General features: G+C 42.0%; 1 protein-coding gene and 1 long non-coding RNA gene across 6 annotated transcripts in view; one reads left to right on the top strand and one right to left on the bottom strand.

The window, feature by feature from the left end:
* The window catches only part of GRB2 (growth factor receptor bound protein 2), a 57,461-nt gene that overhangs the window by 6,574 nt on the left and 30,078 nt on the right, over positions 1 to 20,809 (bottom strand). For all 5 annotated transcript variants that reach the window (XM_040530076.1, XM_040530077.1, XM_040530079.1 and 2 more), the window contains one exon: positions 4,841 to 4,938. In XM_040530076.1, the coding sequence (XP_040386010.1) occupies positions 4,841 to 4,938 (98 nt within the window). The remainder of the gene's footprint in view (positions 1 to 4,840; positions 4,939 to 20,809) is intronic.
* LOC121056788 lies at positions 31 to 20,808 on the top strand. The gene is made up of 3 exons (XR_005813496.1): positions 31 to 568; positions 9,503 to 9,611; positions 9,700 to 20,808. It is a non-coding gene; the product is annotated as an uncharacterized LOC121056788 (long non-coding RNA).

The following is a 20,809-nucleotide window of genomic DNA, read 5'->3' as shown; positions in this document are numbered from 1 at the left end:
TTGCACCCTATTCTACCCTTTAGACGTTTATGATGTTTAGCATACATATAACCGCAAGAACCTAATGTACACAGCTGCTTCACAAAGTCCTACTTGGTGAGACTAAAAAGACTGCCACGGGAACTAGCTACAACCTGGGACAAAGTTAAAATGTCTGTTATGGTCTGCATTGGTATCTTAGCAATCAGGCTCTGTAACCTAAGGACAAACAGACGCCTAGCTCAAGCAAGAAGCTCAACTCCTAACTCTTCCTCTGTCGCTAAGGGATAAACTCTCATGTCTCCATACAAACATGCAAGCTTTTAATTGCCCAAACTGTATGATACCACCAGTTCAGGGATTAAAAAGGAGCCCATGCACTGGTGGCTACTCAGCACTGAACTTCTCTATGACATCGCAGAATTTATTTCGCTATTACTACCCGAAGATAATCACCGAGGAGTAGTTACACACACCTTTATTACTTACGCCCCCCAAGGAGAAGCCACCCCTGCCCTAGTCACAATTTGCCAAGCAGACAATACAGAACATGTAAGGAGTAAGCACAGAAACATCGCTGCTTTAGCAGGTAGGAACCTTAAAAATATATCTATGTAATATTTGCAAAACGCAAGGGAAACACTGGGAGTTCACTCACAGGTTTCTTCAGAAACATCACAGCTGTAGAAACAAGATCCTGTCTATGGATTGACCCATCCTGCACAAATGGAAAGTGCATTTTATATCAAAAACAATTTCTAGCCTCTTTTAGATCTGGTGGCAAGACATGATTACTTGACAGAGAGAACGAGTAGCTTCATTCAGCAGCCGGTTATTCCCGCAGCGCAGAGTCCAACCTTTCTGACCCTAGCGATCAGCATACCAGAGCACTGTCAAAGACAGATTCTGTATGGCAAAGCTCAAGCAGGTGCCAGGAGTGGAGTTACATGCAGACAAAGTGAGAAAAGTTCCCTCAAGTTCCCTCTGCTTCTTTGTGGATCACCAGTGAGCTGGGCATGCAAATCGGTTCTAGGAAAGGTAGGAAAGGTGCTGACAACGCTTGTTTCAGCCGCCTATTTTCTTGCTTTCTCCTGCAGTCAGGACAACCTAGCAGCTTTCACATAAGCAGCTCCATGAAAATAGCTGCATGTGAAAGCCACGTCTCAGCTTCTTGACAGCTGCGAAGAAGTCAAAGGCACAGGTTGCCCACCTCTGTGGCACTAAGACTGAACCTACATCAGGCAACTATATCGCAGAACCGACCAACAGCCCCTGGTCACAGGATGCTTACCTACATCCACATTTGCACTTCCAGACTAATCCAAGACTAAAGGTAAACAAGGGCTGAACAGTAGGTCATGCAGTGTGGGAAGAGCAGAGCTGTCTGCACAACCAAAGAGCACAGCTGGCAATTCCGAGTAACAGATCACACGAGATAGAAGCTCTTACCACAGCCTTTAACCACACAGAAGACTGACCATAGAGAGGAGCGTTTAAGAACAAAAGCTCCACTCAGAAGGTTTACTTTCCACAATGAAGGTTTTGGTACAACAAATAGAAGTTGCAAAACCCTCCCTGAAATAGAGCCTTTCCTGAGAGAGGTTGAAGCTTTCACGAGACCACAAAGTCCCCCTCTCTAAGCAGCAGCAATCCCTAGAGGTGAAGAAGGACCTGATTACCTGATTACCAGCCTCTCAGCTACTGGCAGCCCTAGATCCTCTCACTAGCTGTCTTCAGCATCTGCTCCCCACAGGAGGCTACACAAAACCATGCCCCATATTATATCGAACACGATGAAACCACAAAGGGACTTTTACTACATGCAACATTAGATCAAACCACCCCAGGACATCTCCCTTGTAAGGGGACTATACACACCGCTTAACTATGCAGCTCCATTATGTAAAGCTATGTTGGCACTGGAAACGATGCACCCTGTTTACAAACTTACTGGCAGGTCTTATTTTGCACTTTTTACTCCCCCTACCCCCTGGAATGGAAATGAAAAGCTTTCTCCTACAACCAGCCTACTTCTAGTGACAAAGCAGTCAAGCATTTAGTACGTTCTCCATGGGTTAGCACCTGTGCTCTTCTCAGTACCTGAGGTGCTGGCAGAGCCAGAAGAAGGAGGAACACCTACCTGTCTCATGCTGTACTGCACTGCCTCCAAAATCAACCGAGAGAAACCATTACATGAAACTCCTTCAGAATTCAAAGGTAGTATTTTGTTTTCTGGGCTGTTGGCACAGTTGTCAGAGATAAGAAAGCCCTTAATTCCACCTCTGCCAAATGTTACGTAAAGCAAACGTTCTATTACAACTTGAGATATCCTGACACAGTTCTTGTTTACAACGTGTTTTAATTTTGTTTGGTTCTCAAATAATTCTCAATTACACGTGACTTGCAAATGAAAGCCTGAGCTTTAAAAAATAAAATAAAAAAATTCACTCATCTCTGGAAAACAGAAAGAAACCTGGAAGAGCTCAGAAGAACTGTCATCCTTCCTGAAGCCTCACAAATTTATCCTTGTTTTCCCCTCAATTTTACTGACTTGTTAGAAAGTTGAAGTGTACAAGTTGATTAATGAAAATAACACTTCCAAAACAACAATATCAAATCTTAAAGTTTTCTGCCAGCTGTTTCCAAGGCATTTTAATTTAAATAGGAAGATTTTTAGTCAAAGCAGCTTGATCATTTCATTGCAACTTCAGCCATTCACAGAGTAACAGGAGCTTGACTTTAAATATAAAAAAAGATGAAGAGAAAGAAAACCCCATAGATCAAAGTTATGTTGAGGAACTACTGTCCATTTAAGAACATACTCGTAAAGCATCAGAAATATTCTGCACGTGTGAATCTTTCCTAAGGAATGACTGAAAAAAATAATAAAAACCACAGCGTGTCCTAGAGAATTAGGCCAAAGAAACTGACATTCCCATAGCTTCCCTAGTGAATGGCTAAGCTTGATAACACACCGCAACACTCCGCTCCAGCTAGCTCTGTAATATAGAAACTCATCCAGTCAGCACTACAAAACCAAACACAGACGTTACTGCTGATGCTGCACAGAGGGCGATGCACCAGTTGGTACAATGCAAAGCTCACGCTGCGTTCAGACTCCTTTCAATCAGCAGCTTGACAATTCTTTTGGCTTCACTGAGTGCAACCATTTAGTTTGGATCATTTCTTCCACATAAATTGCAAAGTAAGACTTCAGCAATACCTTAAAGAACAGCTGATTATGAATACACACACTTGGACACACATAACACAAGCCTGATCCAGACCATTTCATAGATGGCAAATTCTTTCCCTGCCCCCTTAAAACCAGAAAGGTAGCCCTACCACTGAACTGCACAGCTGTGCCTTCACAGGAAGCCTCCCTGCCCAGAGTTTCCTGCTGCTCTTCTGAGTATCATGCTGATGTCTACTTCTTTGCTTTGTGAATTGATATGCCATTTAGATTAACCCTTCAGAACCCAGGTGACTCAGCTGGTGACCGAGACATGCCACATTTCCCTTTCAGCTTCGTCTGCTCGTAGTTACAAAGCAAACGGGAAGATTTGCAAAATATAAGCAAGATAGAACACTTTAAAAGAAACTATGGGGCTGGAAGATTTAAGTCTCAGATCCTCTGACAGAATTAACATTTAAAGGCTTTTTCAGATGCTTTCTTTCCAAATCCTCTTGAGAAGCTCTCATGGTACCTTCCTGCAACACTGATACCAGCCTGAGAAAAGAAACGTTCTTGTTCTCACACCTGGTCAGCTGCCTGATGTTTGCTTTTTGTAGGACCTGCTAGACTACTCAGAGCTCTCCATTACCGCTAAGCAAACACTGTGCTACGTGAACTTTTGTGTCATTTCCCAGGGTTGTTAATACACTCCCCAGCATTGCTGACACACGGAGCTAACGCCATCCAGTTGCCATCAGCAGTTTAAACATCTTCAAAAAAGGTCAAACTAACTATGCTTTAAAACCAAACTCACTCACTTGTAGGCTTGGATATTGTTCATTCCCCTTTGTTATCAGTAAGAGAAAAACTGACAGCTCTATCCCACTCAAACAAAAACACATGGATGATTACAGAACAAACTGAATGTCAACATAAGACCACAGTATAACTCAAGTGCTTCCAAAATTGTTATTAGAAGATGCACGATGACTCAAATCAATGAAGGAGAAGTCACAATATTCATTTATGATCCCCACTGGACTAACAGATCAAGATAAACTAGACAAGGCTTTAAACAATTTCAGAATTTTCTTGTACATCCTTGCTTCACTTCCCACTTGGCTGCACTAAAGCAGCCTCCTCTCTTTTTTTGGGGTACAGTCCTTCAGAAGCTTCTGTCCAACCTAAATTATCCTTTGATTCAGTACCTAGAACACAACAAACATACCAAAAATTTAACTCCAAATGTCCTTAAACATTTTTTCTGGTAAGCTGCAAATGCTTCAATTTTTACTTTTATCTGCGATACTAAGTAAAATAAAGAATTCATCACAAGAATACAGTCACACTTTTTCCTGGGACACTGGGTAACAAGTTTCTACTGAACAGTTTTCTGCTGGTTTAAGCCTGCAACCCCCAAGGTCAGTCAGTCTGACCCTACAGCAAAATACCAGAGAATAAACTAGAAAAGCTTCCAAATATCCTGCTACATAGCTAGCTGTGAAATAAATTACTGTGAACATTGTAGGCTACAGCCAGAGATACAACTCAATGGCCATCTTTTATCTAGACATACAGTTTGGTAGATCTGGTAAGGAACAATCTGCAAAGCGCTCAGCAGCAAACCACCTTGTTTGAAGGGAAGCACGTGGAAAGATCAAGAGATCCTATCAAAGCTCTACTTACGGATGTGGTTTCATTTCTATGTAGTTCTTGGGAATGAAGCCGTCTTTTCCATTGAGTTCTGCCTTGTACCAATTCTGATCGCATTCTTCATTCAAAACCTGAAGTAAGGAAACAAATAATAAGCTTACCACATTTCAAGTTACAGCAAAATGGGTGAAGATATTACCTTATTCTTTCAGTTCTTATTGCCAAGACTGCTCTTGCAAGGCAAACCCATAAAAAATAAGCTGCCAGCCATCCTGCTCCACTGCATCTCATGAGCTTTTCAGAACAAGAAGCTGGACCAATAATTGAAAATAGCCAAAGAACAGCCAGAACACCATGCTTTTTCACATGAATCAATACTTCAAAACTTACTTACTCTTAAAAATTTGTTTTATTTTTCATTGAATCCCTGATAAGTGGTACAGTGCGATTAACAAGCCAGGTACACCAACTGAAAATAGCCTCTGGAACAAAGTAGTATGAGGTTCCACAAAGAAAATCACGCTACAGTTTGAAACTACCCCTCTCCAAAAGGATTTATTTGGGTTTGGAAGTAACCATCACACAGGTCCTGCTCACCCCCCTTTCAAAATTAAGCACCACAACAATACTTTTTTTCCAGCACTTTCATTCCTGCTCAGCTTTGTTTTTTTTTTCTTTTTTTTTTTCTTTGCAACAGTGGCCAACAAAAAGCTAGATGTGAGTTTAAAAAAAACAACTTATAGCCTCAAGTCACAGAAGTGTCACATGATTAAGGTTGCCCAGAATGTGGGACAATGAGGAAATGTAAAGCGAAAGTCAACACAAACACAGCCGCAGAGATCACAGACTATATACAAACAAAAGTGAAGATATCCATCAAAAAAATCCTCGTAAGCAATTATTTCCATTTTTGTTGCCCTTCCAAAAAAGAAGGATAGTGAGATAACAAGAATAAATTAAAAAGGAAAAGCAGACAAATTTGCAAGTGCAGGCCTTAAAATGCTTAGAGCTGATAAAAGTGCTTCAGAAAATTAAACTCTGAAGATCAATTTTTGCTGCCTTTCAAAAATGTGACATTAACGCCCTAATCTGCCCCACTGCTGACTGCGAGATCTAAAAGAGAAAAACCTAATCACCTACTGAAATGGAATCTGTTAAAGCAAAAAGAGAACAGAATTCAAAATGCCACTGTGAATTACTGTGGGTAACAGTTACCTGCCTGTTCCTTAACTCCCGACTGAACGGGCTGATGGTCCCAGGGAGGTCCCTCCGGGGCTAGCGCTTCCGCGAGGCACCGAGCACAGCAGCAGTGCCACATCCTCTGACCTTTAGGTCAAAGGTACTCACTTTTATGACCCAGTTCAGGATACTTTCAGTTGAAGAAGGGACTTTACTACCTGAAGCATCTTAAACCTTTTTATATGGATAAAGGCATTAAAACTAACTTTTATGCAGTTACTACTTTGGGTTTCCATTTATTTACAAGCATTATAGCCATTTAGCAAGGATAATCTGGCCACAGGTCACGAGCAGTTCAAGGGTGGCTCTGTTACAGGCTCTGAGGTGAAAGCTTGCACACGAAGAATTGACACAGACCAGCTGATGTCTGTTAACTCGCCTTTAAGCGAGAAAACTGCACATCTCAGCTGCTGCACTGACTGCAAGACAGCATTTTGCGCAGACACCGATGCAGCTCCAGGATCTGAAGTACAGCTAGATGACACCGGCAGGCAGCTCTGCTATACTACACAGGGAACACGGAGGTTAAGAACAGCTATGTAAAAAAAAGTGAATTGTGTAGAGACTAGGGAGGTGGAGGGCAAAGGTTGGAACCCTGATCGACAGCTCAGTCATACAAAGATTTTGGCACAGAGCTTGTATGATCAGGAATTTTGGTTATGTGCCCTAGAAACCATCACCATAGTCGCTGTACAAAATAACATCAAAATGTGTCGTGTGTGTTGTTATTTCTAATAAGCAACATCTTATGCAATAGAATCCATTCCTTTATCAGAGATACCACAGATCAAACCTCTGATAAGATTGTGTACCAACCCATTTCACTACCACTGGAGTGCAGTTAAGGGATATGGCAGTCTATTTTTCAAAAATTAAAAAACAAAACAGAAAAGCTGTAGCTTCATATGAAAAATATTACCACATATTTGTGCTTTTGGCAGGAGGAATCAAATTATCAGAAATTCTAAAGCCCCAATGTAAATTATGTTAAGGAGTTTTATCTTGCTCTGAAGATATGCTAATAGGTTTGGAGAAGCCAAATCACAGAGGGCTTGGGGTACTCATTAATGCCTGGCCCGAAGCCAAATACCAGTGAGGGAGCGCTGCTGAGGCATGCATTAAGCTCTGTGACAGGAAAAAACAGTTGGATGAAAGGCACGGTAAGGTGAATTGCCTACATATGTGCACGTCCAACCTGTTCGGGGGGCTTCTGCTGTGATAATGAATCCTCCAGAGCTCCCCACTTCCCTGGCTCGCTTTGCCGCAAGGACTTTTTTCTGCTTCATACAGGACTGAAGCATCTTCATAGGTGGTTGTCCTTTCTAGGATTATTTCAACCAGTTGTCACAGCTCCATTCACACCCTGGCAGATAGCTAAACTATCCATACCCTATGCTATGTACTAAAGAGCTTATACACACACACAGTCACCCTGGAGGCACCTTTCTTTGCACACTTCTGGGCTTTTCAGTGTGCTCCTTTCCTGGAGCAATAGGATTTACCGTCTTCTTTGGAAAGCTCCACGTTCAAGTCTCATTTAAAAAGAAGTCACCTCCACAATACAGATGTCTACAAAATCATTTGTTCTGACAGTGTCTCAAATAAGCACCCCTGGAGCTGCTCCCAGTGTGCTTAGTCAAGCAAAAGTGACTTGTACTGAAGCACCTCAAATTGAGGACAACTCTGCAGTCACGTGCACAGGGCAGTAACTCTGGTGGCTGCTACAAAGTTAGGTACCTATTGCTATGGCAGCTACAGAACAGTCAGATAAAATTTCAGCTTTCAAAAAAGTTGTGCCACTACCAACCATTACTGAAATACAACTAAAAAGTAAGTCAAGAACATGGAGGAAATCTCTGCACTGGGGAATCCAGCCTAGATGCTTACAAGTGACATTGCTCTCTTTTTTCTTTTAACCTTAAACCCACCGAAATGAAAGAACTGACATTATGTAATTAAATCATTTTGCTGCAAAACATTTCAAGCATCCAGCCAGTCCATCTAGTCCGTATCTCCAGCTGGCCTTCAACAGATTTTCAGATAATAATCAGGACTGCAATTTCTTACCTGAATACCTAAAAACCAGTTCTATGCCTGTAAGAAAAATAAAGATTCCTAACTTGAACTATCATAAGATTTTTCTAGACTTCCCAAAGCTATAAAATTTAGTTTAAGTATCACATACATCACTGAATTTTCCTTTGAAAGTTTCCCTAAGTGCAAATAAATGCAGATAAATTAAGCAACAAAATGAAACAAAGATTACTGCTCCAAATCAAGACAGCCTTCAGAGTTTGTGAAAAAAATCTAAAAGGCCCACATTTATCTCATCAACTGTTAAAAACTGCTGCTCTGCATACAGGTCAAACGATAAAGCATTCCTCTGCAGCCAGTCCCCACGTCTGCTACAGATCTAATCAGGCTTACGACAGAGCGACTCCTCCTTTCACACTGGGGCATCTGTGCCTGAGAGGAGGAAGAAGGAAGGATATTTTTAGCCACTACATTCGAACACATACTGCCATGTGATGTCCTCAGTCTGTAGTCAGCCCCGTTTTACAGTAATATTGGCTCAACTGCTGCCTGCCAGTTTCCTGGTTTGATAATAGATCTCTTATCAATGAGAGCCCATCTGTTCCCATGGAAATGGAGAAACAGCACTGCTCAAGAGCTGCACAACAAGGCAATCACAAAGTTTTGGCCGAAACTGCTCGCAGAAGGTATTCTCGGCCATTTTTGACCCCCTACCTGGTGAAGGTTTCTAAGCACAGCCTTTCCATCCCCATGAATTGTTGCACTAGTTCCTGATACTCTCAAAGCCAAGCATCTTTCAGGAACACACAGAGACTAAACAGGAACACGACAAGCAGACTGGCTCCCATATGCAAACGTAAAACTAAACATAAGGCCTCAAACATATTTACATGTTTGCAAATTTAGCCAAATCCATCAGAATGCCTGGGTTTTGGCGAGACAAAAGCCAAGAAACTTGTTCACAGAGGGCTCTGAGTTTTGGCTGAACCCAGCTCCTTCCCCTGAACTGTGAGGTTTTGGGATTCTTGCTGTGCTAACTGAAACAGAAGGTAACAAATGTTCTCAACTACAACAACCTGCCAGCTGCCAATGTGGTTTTCCTCCTGAACGAAGTTGTGCTGACACTGCCACAAAGAAAACAAGGCAGTATATTAAAAACACTCTCAAAGTCTCAGGAATCCAAGGAAAGTGCTCACAACACTCATGCTAGGGCAGGAATTAAAATTTAAAAAGTAAACAAACGATTCCAAGCCAGCAATGCTGCAATTGAAATGTTTAAGCCCAGAAATTACTCATCCCAGGGTGGAATGGTGGCTGGGAGGTCAGTTATTGAGTCCTAGTGACATCGAGCAGCACTGGAGGCTCCAGGACTGGCAGCTCTCACCCTACTCCAAAGTGCTTTAACACAGCTTTTCCTTTCAGAGGAAAACAGCTCCTGTTCTGCTCCATGGAGAGAGGTACAAACACAAAGCAGCCACATCACATGCAGGCAGCCACCGCTACAAGGCTTCAAACAGCTGGATTCAATCGAGTAAGTTCAACAGCCCATTCTAGGGCTTATTCCTTCCCCAAAGGTACTGCAATGGCACCGCAGATTATTAAAATTCATCTCTCCAGAGTACTGTAAGAGAGCCCGAGACACTGCCTGGCAAACTGCATCTCCTCCCTGCCTCATGCCCGTGCTGCAGAACCTCCTCCGAGCAAATGTAGCCTCCTCCCTCTGGCTGCCTAACGCCACCACCGAGGCAGCTGTACTGAGGAAACAGCATCTTAAGAAAACCTCGGGTAGTGTGCAAGTCAAAATGGCACTGTAACTCAGGGCAAGGCAAAGCACCACCTTTATTTTCCTGGTTTATTCCTCATGACATGGATGACAGTTCATTTCAACTTCAAACACTCGACGCAAAGAGATCCATCAGACAACTGAAGGTGACTAGCTCAAGAACACCAACTGCTAAAAATATTTTAGGCTTTTTCTTGCATACAATTTATCATAATATCACCTAACAATGAAAACATACATTTTTCACATCAAAACCTGAAGCACCAGGTTTGGACATGACTCCTTTAAGGCTGAATATTTGCTCTCAAGGTGGATCTAGGAAGCTGTGAAAGCACCTAGGAGCCAGAGCAGGCGTAACTAGAAATGGCCAGCCGAAGATTCTTTCCTGAACTGCAGTCAGCTACCAAGTATTATAGTGCAATACCCAAATCAGGTGTGTAGTTTGCAATATATAAAGTGACAATGTGTTAATAGAAACACTTCTTCCACCTTTATCCTTTGAAATGCACAAAAAGACCACAGCAGGCCAAGCTGAACCCAAGAATCACAGAGATTCCAAGTGTGCAAATCAAAAGCTAGTGCCTGGGCTACGTAGTGCTGTCTTCATGCATCTTCTTTTCATAAAGAAGTTATTTCTATTCCTTTTGAAGGAACCTGGAAAGCTGAAAGTAAGATATAAAAGCAATGCTGAAAGACTACAAACCATGAATGACAATCAAAGTCACGGGGCACAGCCACTCTAGGAGCTGTCTCCTTCCAAACTATAAATAACATTTTCCTTTAAGTCTGTTGCACACATCTTCTGATCACTGGAGGCTCATTCCAACCATACAAGCTTTTATAGGTAAATTCAGTACAAAGGTCTGATGGGGAGAAGTCGCTGTGTTATATTACAGCATGTTAATTTGAACTACGTGAAATAAAGGCAAGGTGCAATTTTAATTCCACGCAACAGAGAACTCCAAATACAAGAGATAGACGTGAGGAGTGGTCAAGGAAATCCAGAAACTGGCTGGCAAGCACAGTAAAGAAAGAATGTGGCAACAAAGCAAAGTCTGAAGACAGAAATGCAGCTAGAAATTAGCATTCAAGCTTTCACTTCAAAATCATCTGGATTTTTTGGACATAACACAAGAACACAATAGACGCCTTTAAGTTATCTAAGTACAATCACGTCTAGCCTCCAGGACAAAGCTCAGCACAGACAAACTTACCCTGCCTCTCAGGCCCTACAAGTCTTATGCCACCACTTTCCCTGTGGCAAAAGCCTTCTACCCCTCCATCAATTACAAAGACTTTTTTCCTCGCCTAATAATAGGAGACAGATTAAAAAAAAGACCAACCTAGACAACAAATCTTTCTCAATAGCTCAACTTCTTCAGATTATATGGCATAGAGATGGAAGAAAAAAAAAGAAGTATATTGTAGTGACCTCCAAAATAGCTAAGGGAGATCCTGGAAAGCATCAGCACCACTCAAAGAACTTTGCCATAGTTCTCCTCTCATCTTCACTCACGTTTCCTTCTGTGTAGGAAGTTTCCACTAGCACAAACACGGAGATAACATTACAAATTCACCCGTTCAGCCTACGTTGCTTGTGAAGGCTGGAGATGCCAGCCTCGGTGACTGCAGAATTTTCACATTAGTCCTCCCACTATTGCCGCGTGTATAAAGGTAAAGCTATAGATACCACAAATTGCGCATTTTCAAGCAGGTTGATGCAAAACCTCTGCTACAGAAAGAACATTAACCTGCAGAAAAAACAACACTGGTGATTTCACAACCCAAACAGAAATAGCTTTACAGAGCCAGAAGTAGTTACAGAGGACCCCCAAAGGTTTCAGTAACAGCAGGGACTCTCAGACGTGCGACTCCTATTATGTTCAGTAATTTTTATGGTGCTTAAGTAAATGCTAATTCTTACAAACTTCCTAATGCAAGGATTATTGTTCAGCTGTCAACATTTCAACATTGTGGTGAACGCACTGTCTCATTTCAGTACTTGATCAAAATGGAGTGCAAACAAAAAAAAGATTGCTATCGCAGCCTAGGCTGCACAGCTTGGCTTGTGCACGCAGAGAGCAGAATGCTACAGGATTCACAAGAACAGTTTGGGAAAAAGAGGAAGGGGAGTGTTGTTTTTCCCTAACAGACTAAGGGTTAGTTTACAGTGACTAAAGACCAGGACCAGCAGTCTTTTATAACTAGCTGTAGTGCTCAGGATGTTATCACGGAAACAGAAGACAAAAACATCCTTCCTTAATCTCAAACTCTAGCCACACTTAACTTGGAAGCAGTGAAGAACACGGCATTTTGTCAGTTTTTTGTTGTGCCATGTGGATTAGTTTACCCAGGTAGAGCGGGGATGATCACCTGTTTGCAAATGAGCATCTTTCCTCATTGAATTTTATTTAAAAAGTAAACAGATGAGCACTGTTTGATTTAGCTATTAGCAGGGTCCCAGGAGAGGAACCCCCAGTGAAGCACACAAGCTGAAGAACAGGCAATGCTCTGAAGCCTAGAGAGCTCGGGCATCCTCTGCTCCTTCAGTGATGAAAGAAAACAGACTTGAATTCTGAGTAAAATCCTGCTATATTTGCAAAATGTTCAAAATCCGCCCCCCCAAAATAAACCAAATGCATATATGGCCATCTGTACATAAAGAACAGAATATACATTGCCTTAAGCATCCAAATAAATCCTCGATTTTGAGAAGAAAACTGCTTTTATGTAGTGGCCAGAATAAGGTCTCCTAGTTTCTATTCCTGGATCTGCTGCAAATACAAATGCTCTAAGTGCCAGGCCCTCTTAAAAGAGGGGCTGTTTCCAGCTATCCCTTCAAATTTAGCAGCATGGATACCAGGCACACAACACGTCTGTTATCACAGGCTCCTGACTATTTACACAAGTACAACCAACTACAACTTTTCAGGATTTTAATGAAATCATAAGGCTTTTGTAAGAAATCTTGGCACAGCCTCTGAGGGATGAAGGTCAAAAGTCACTCTGCCAGTAAATAATAATAAAAAAGCTGTCAAGCATTCCAGTGCGCGCGTTGCAGTTGCTTTCAGACTTCACAAAGACACACTGCAGAAATACCAGCAGTGGTCTTTTTGTAGTTTGCAAGCATATCGAAATCATACATTTCGCATTTACGCAACTTCTCTTCAGTAATCACGCTGCTCTGGTGTAACTCCTGACTTCATGGCGTGTGCGTATCAACCAGAATTGAAAAAGGTAACAAAGAACAAGCAATCATAATGTGCTCGCCGTTCCAGCTGCGCCTGCCCTTTCATGGCTTTACCACACAAATGCAGCAGGTCACACAGTAAGTTTGAAAGATATCCTGAGAAAGTACATGTGTACAGCAGTCCCAGGTCAGACTAGATTCAGTTCGTCAAATTCATTTGCTTTGCGTAACAATTTTACCTGCATACGATACAGTTTCTATTTGCACGTCTCCTATTTTGTCCTAGTATCTCTTACCAAAATGTACAATCAGAGAATTTATTCTTCACCATCTCTAAGGAAGTAGAAACACCTATAACCGCAACAGGAACAATTCCTCTGTGAATACCCACAACACAACTAGGACCAACCTTGCAATTTGTCCCACACGTTGCCTTTAACACACTACAGCAGCCACACGACTAAAACATCCACTACAGGACAAGAAACGGATCGCATTTCACTGAAGAACAGTGTATTGCAACAGCTAAAACCAGCCCTTAATCATCTCATGCTTGGTACCTCTAATTCTCTACAGATATAAAATCCCCCAAACTCCTCCACCCAGAGTGAAAGATGAAAAATGTGGGGATGAAGACAGCCTTGCTTTCTATTCCAAACAGAGTATGTGTACCATCGCCTCGGATATATTTCATTGTCCAAGAAACCACGAAGTCCAACACTCCACATCTGTACCAGTGGTCCTAATCAAGCCCTTCTAGCACACAAACTCAAGGCACTTACTGACTACTTTTAACCAGATGGGATTAGTTATTTCTTGAGCAGTATCAAGCAATTGATCCCTGTAAGAGGTGCCCTATTACATCAGTTCTACTGTTTGTACACAATGGAGTTGCTATGATACACAGGTAGTCACAGGTTAAAGCCTAAAAGGATGCACTGCAGAAGATGAACAGCTTACAAACAGCTGGGTAACGCAAACCTTCCCAGCACGTGCCTGCAGACAATCCAAGTTGGATAACGCTCAGCCCATTTTGCAACCCTCAAAAATACCACACCACGTAAGGCAACTCTGCCTCAGTGCTGGAAAAGCTGGTCAGGAGGGAACAAGAGGAATAGGCAGAACAACCTGGACACTATCAGTCTTGGCTCAGAAGTTTAGGATGTGGGACTAGAAGGCAGTTTTACAGTTGTCCTGCAGACTCTAAATCAGACAGCAGTGCTTCATGGCCAAGGCCTTACATGCACTGAGTGGAATAATCTGCATGTTGAAGTAGTATTACTCCTTTATCTGTACATCTCATTGTGAGTTTTGCTTGTCTTAAGAGCATGACCTCACCTTGATTTCAATCAGTTTTCCACTGTATTGCTTGGGGTATTTTCAGAGGAACTGATACCTTGCTAGTTATTCCCCATCCTGTGTTGGTGCAGTTGATTATTTCTGCCCACGCACGTGGCAGTACATTAATCCTTGCTGTACATCTTCCTGTTTTTTTTAATGTACTTCTTCAAACCGTCAAGAACATTTTAAATTCTATCTTCCACATACATAAGCCCAACTCAACTAATCATTGCCACAAATATTATAAGCATGCTCTATTTCAACATTCATCTTATGAATACAGTATTATCATACTCAATATTGCAGAAAGATACTCAGAGCCTTCAAGTGTGACAGCGAAGCACCGCTACTTAAGCTAGATTGTGGTTTTCTAAATATTTTTACAATCCTTCCCATAACAACTCTCAGGTCTCCCTGGTTGCTTATAAAACAGGCTGTCAATGTCAGTTGACTACTAGACTTGGTATTCAAGGATGCATGGGTGCTTGGACGTTTAAGTGACAACAACATGCCCCCAATGACATTAGGGAAACTACAGCCTTGAAGTACTTCACTGAAAATTTGGAAAAAAATAAAGAAAAAAATGCACATGCCTCGCACAAGCAGACTACTGGGTGGGAAGCAAGACAGATACCAGCGCTTCAACTGTCTGCTACAAAAAAATCCAGAAGGAAAAAATGGAAAGGTTGCCCAAAACAGCTACCGAGAAGCAACTGAATTTCGGTGGGAAAGAAAATGAGAAACACTACCTGCTACATTTTAAAGCACACTAAGAGAAGATACAAGCAATAAAGGCCTTAAAGAAAAGTTTCAAGAGTGATCAAAACAGACTTTTTTGTTTTAAGGAAGTAAATCAACTTGATCTGCAGCTTCTCTAGCTGGCTTTTCCAGTGAAAATGCAATCACAAGTACAGAAGCAGAAGGTCTAGTAAGCTTCTGAAGATCAAGACAAGAGGTGAATTCCTGTTAACTAGACTACCAGCAACATTACCAGGAAAAGAAGTCTTCCAGTGTAATTTTATCTTGTAAAATATATGCCGTACTAAAGAAAAAACTAAGATTATCTAAATGCATGGGTTTGTTTAAACTGGTTTATTATATGGTATGTATTCAAAAGCATAAGATTTTACAGTGTGGACAAGTTAACAGAGCAATAAAATCCTTAAATTTTACTGCATCTGTTTTTAAAATGTAAAGGCTTAGGATTCTACTAGCATGGATTTTGGCATTTAATATAGATTGCTTAATATTTTATAGCATTGCAAAGTTTAAAGAATGTGAAACAGTCTTACTCAGCTCTTTGCCAGAAAGATATCAGGAATAAGCAATATTTGACAATTAATTATCTATAGAACAAAGTCGCCCAGGTCAAGAACACCTAATATCTTGTATTAAAAAAAGACTTCAAAAGTAATGCAACATTTTAGTTACTCTGATATTTCTGAACTTTATGTTTTGCATCTCTTATTGCTGGCCCTCAGAAATATATTTAAGTTACACCTTGAGAGGCGGAACCAAACAGAGCTATAAGTCAAAATCTAGATGAGCTAAGCCTGCATCCATGAAGGAGGATGCCTGCAGTCATCTCTCTCAAAACAGCAGAGAAATTTTTAACACTGATACTGCATGCATATCTCGACCTCAGTATTAACAATCTTGCTAGTTAATTCACGCTTCCAAGCACGAATTCCCACCCAAGTAGGAACTCCGAGTCTATGCTACCAGTTTGTAGAGGCTACATGCCTGGCAGCAGCACGGAGAGTTGGTTTATGCACTCACTGCCGTGTGGCTGCACCCTCCCACACGCACCCCATGCAGTGGTAACAGGCACTTGTGTAGCTGAAGAGACTGGGGAACTGATCTGACTGCAAAACAGCTTAGGGAGGCGGTGTTTGACAGCTGGACGACTCACCTGTCTCAGTTGACTGGTCGGCTACACAGACACCTACACCAGCAAGCGCAGGGTACGAGTCTGGAACTGAAGCAAGCGGCTGAGAAGGAAAGGAGGGGATATAGGGTAGGACTGCTTGAGCAGTGAAGGAAGGACTCTTCATTCCAGTTTCAAAACACATAAAAAAGCCTGTTCTACAGTTCTTGCAACAAACAACCAAAAAACTTACATATGCAAGGCTTAATAGTCCCACTTGCTTCAAGCTTTATCTAGGCAGAGTTAAGCAGAGAAGGAAGAGCAGACATGAGGTGGACAGGAGTTCAGGAAGGAGCACGCGCATGGTCCTGCAGAGGCACAACAGACTCAACTGACTGTGAGTGGGAGGAAGGGAAATAGGGAAGCACAAGTGAGGGACTCAGCTGAGGCTTACAAAGACATTTGTCTTCTGATAATAGGCTCATTTGGGTAAGTGCTCTGGCAGCTGCTGTCTTTTTTTTTTTTTTTCCTTCTCTTCCACCCCCCCAAGCTGTACACAAATGGAAGGAAGCTGGGGCCTTTAATGGATAAAATGGGAAGAAAAGTTACTTTCAGGTCAGGCAGCCAGGCTAAGCTAAGCCTCATACTGATCTTGCTGAGAGATGAAGATTTACGCAGCACAGACAGCTAAACCAGACTTCATGCACGGAAATAGCTATCACGTTCAGGGACACTTGCAAGAAACACTGGTGAGCTGATCAAGCTTTCCCCCCTGCTCCATACTTTTGATATGACAGCTGTTAGTCCTTCTGACAAGTTTAATTCTTTAAGGGTTACATCACTGACATGCACAGTGAAAGTCCCTTCCACCCAACTACACGCTGTGAAACTGCACACATGGGAAAGAGTGGGGATTTGTGACTAGATGTTTAAAAATCAGGTGTTAATACCAATGCACAAACCCCAAACCTGACTGAGATAGCATACTGTAATCGACACTCGCTTGACATCTTTTCCACAGCAACTGAACTATCACCATTTGTTGCACATCTAAGACACACACGTACTTCCTGCCACTCCCTAGAGCTTATTCTGCAATTTGCATCTGAAAGTACAGAAAAAAGTCCACTGCCTTGAGCCAGCTGCCCCAGGTGTCATCACTGTTCAGCTCAGCCCCCAGGTGCAAGGGCTGATCCTTTGGGCCACTGAAGCTGAAGTCTGCCATTTCCTGGAGCACTACAACTGATTGACAGCAGCAATCTAAGAATAACGTTATCACCATCTATCTGAACTGCATTTTCCCCAACTTCAAAATGCATCTAGAACTCCCCACCCGTGCTTTTCGATCTCTTTCCTACTTAAAGTGAAGAAAACGGTGCTGAAATAGCATTTTGAGATGAAAACTGAAAATTACTTCCAAGAAGTCTGCATACGATACGATTTTCTGAGCAATCACTGCAAAGCAACTCCAGTGCTCTGGGAGGGATCTGAAAATCCTTCCACGAACAACTGTCAATCTGCACACAAAAAAGCTGTATTTCTTACTGTTGTTAGGCAGGGCAACAGAGCAGCTGCATCTGCACCTTTGGGAAAGTATAATTTGGCATTAGCCATAAAATTTACCAGGCACACTGATGTAAAATGCTATAAGCACTTACGGGACAGAAGATACACCTCTTTATTAAGCAGACGTGACACGTGCTTAAGAGTGGAAAAAATTAACATGAGATAATTAGACCAGAACGAGAATTTAAAATACTGCACTAAGCCCCTCTATTTTTCTACTATGTTACAAAAAAATCAGCCTCCCGTGTCGAGGCTATGTGAATCTTTCAGATGTAAGGCTTACTGCAGTTGACTTCTACCAACAGATATCACAAACTGAAGATTTGCCTCAGCGATGCAAAGCTTCCCCAACTCCTGCATAAAAAACTCTAGCAGAGTCATAGTCCTTGTGTGTGGATACAACCCTTTAATCAGACTGACTGCAATCCATCCCTTGCTTTGACAAGTGTTAAAATTGGGAGGGAAAGGAGGGAGCTCTACATTTACTGTGCTCATTTGAATCATCCTTCTCTTACAACAGGCCAGACATGACTCACAGCAAATGTCAAAGTCAACGAAACCTCGACATCTTTACTTTTGCTTCCGCCCTTTACAGTTCCTCCCAGAAGTCATTCCTGGGGGAGTGTCAGAGCAGCAGCCTAACTTACATCACCATCTATTCCCCTTTCCTCCTCCAGTACCCCAAATGGAACAGGCATGCTATCACTAAGCCAACTCATGTAATTCTTTATTCTTTGCAATTTCCTACCTCTCATTTGAAAAACAAATACTTCACTGTTATCTAAAACTGTATTAAAACATTGCCAGCAACTCAGCACTCAAAGCAAAACAACCATCACCACCCAGCGCGAACGCACAATAGAAGCAGCATTTTTGGTACGAAGGCAAATTTTGAGAGTTCTTGGGAACAGCAAGAAAAATAGTTCTAGCTACGAAAAGAAAGGGCTGCTCTAAAAACCACCAAGAGAACGCTGCTCTGCCATCATGAGACTCAGCCAAACATATAGCCCCAGGACAGGGATGAAAGACTGCACTTTGACAGCAGAGAGCACATCTAGTAGCAACGCCAGCTTAAGGTATGCCGATCCGACCCCCGTGCCAAAACTTGTCTCCCCCCAGTGCAGCTAGCACAACTGCTGTTAGACCAAATCAAAAGACTCCACCTTAGCTAAGCCAGAAAACAAAAACAAAAAACCCACACGCAAACAAATCTTGATAAAATCTCCTCTCCCCACTGCTGGCTCTCTTCCCTGACCTCGTTCACAGTACCAAACATTGGCACTAGCACCAGTAAGAGTGACACACAAAACAGAATGCCCTGAGACAGTGTTGCCAAGCTGTTTGTGAAAGACATGTCCCCAAGGCAGTGGTTCCACAAATGAACCTTGGGGCAGAGCCTGGTTGAGCTTTCCCCCATACCTTCTTTCCACTGGCCATTCATTCTCATCTCTGCACTATTCATCCCCACCCGGTAATGGCCAAAGCATTGGAGAACTTGGTCACGTCTGAACAGGGTGAAGAAAAGATCCATGATTTGCAAGGGTTACATTTCCTCCAAATATACGCAGTTCCAATGGACTTCACTCCCTTACGTGAACCTTGCATCAACACAGCACAGGAATTCGCAACTAGAGGAAAAACTGAAGAGGTCTCTGTAATACAAGACAAAGTCTAAATAAGAATCCTACACCCAGTGTATTTTAGGCAGTTGGGGCAGCAGCTTAAGGGATGTTCCTGCATTGCATGCTGCTTCTCTCTACTAAGAAAAAACAGGTGTAACAATACAGACTGTTCTACACAAAGGTTAATTTAGATGACCTATAACAATGACAGAACACAGAAGGAACTTGCTTCCTTCTGTCCCAGCTTTGTTTGATGTACAAACACATCTTTTGCCTTTCCAATTTTCCCTCTCCTGTAAATGCAGCTTCAGGATTGTAACTGGCAAATATATCTGGTGTTCAAAAACAACCAAAAGAACAGTCAGAGCAATGCTCAAAAGCTTTAGAAGAGCTCCCTGCAGCATCTAACCTACAAGTCCGTCAGTCTAGTACAACACAAACTCAAATATCCTATGAACCTGTTCCAACAGGAGTTAAACACAAATCTCTTCAGTAAGTCAGAGAATCGTATTTGCTTTTCAACTCCCTCCACCCCATCAGCAGCTCGCTGTCAGTTAGTTTTCCTTATATTTGCAGGCTAGAAGAGGCAATAGCATTTATTTCATAGCTGATGCCTGAAGCCGTGCAGAAAGGCCAGAGCTTCCTCAACTTTAAGACAAAGACCTCTTGTAATCTTCAAAGCCCACCTGAAAGTATTTGCATTGGTGCTCTCAGTAAAACTATCAGCCCAGTGCAGAGAAGAGTCCCTTTAGCACAGACTAGAAAGTTAACCCTTGGCGATCAAAGCTGACCTCCCAGTAACACCAGTGAAATTGAGCTGTACAATTCCCCAGCTTTTCAGTATCTATGTTCCAATTCAGTTATCCCTCCTTCATTTGAAATACGTGGCTGCATATTTTCCAGCATCTTGTATTAGCTTATGTGTAATTGAAATAAGGTGAGGAAATGCTCCACTAAGTTTTGTATCTGTGTCAAACACTGGGACAAAGATCTGAAAAATCCCTTTTCTATTGAGAAAAGCTAGGAGAAAGATCTACATATCATGAACAGAGGACCCCAGAACTAAAAAGTATTAAACTGAAAATGGAATTCTTAACCATTACTCTGGTGTTGTTATATATAGCTGGCATTTCAACCTTTATAACTTAGAAAAAAAGTTGATTTCCTCATGATTTTAGACAGCCTTTTCAGACAACAGCAACAAAGTTTATAACTCGAGGAAAATCTTTTAAAGTTTGATTACTTCCGGATGATACAGACATTCAACCCAAAGTTTGCAGAACATGCCTTAACTACCTTTTCACTACATTTCTCTGTCAAAGAAAGAGTTAAAACCAGAACATTTTCAAATCTGGAGACT

The sequence above is a fragment of the Cygnus olor genome, chromosome 18 (genome assembly GCF_009769625.2).
Source record: "Cygnus olor isolate bCygOlo1 chromosome 18, bCygOlo1.pri.v2, whole genome shotgun sequence".
In the NCBI taxonomy this organism is placed as follows: Eukaryota; Metazoa; Chordata; class Aves; order Anseriformes; family Anatidae; genus Cygnus; species Cygnus olor.
This window is presented reverse-complemented; position numbering and strand designations above follow the sequence as displayed.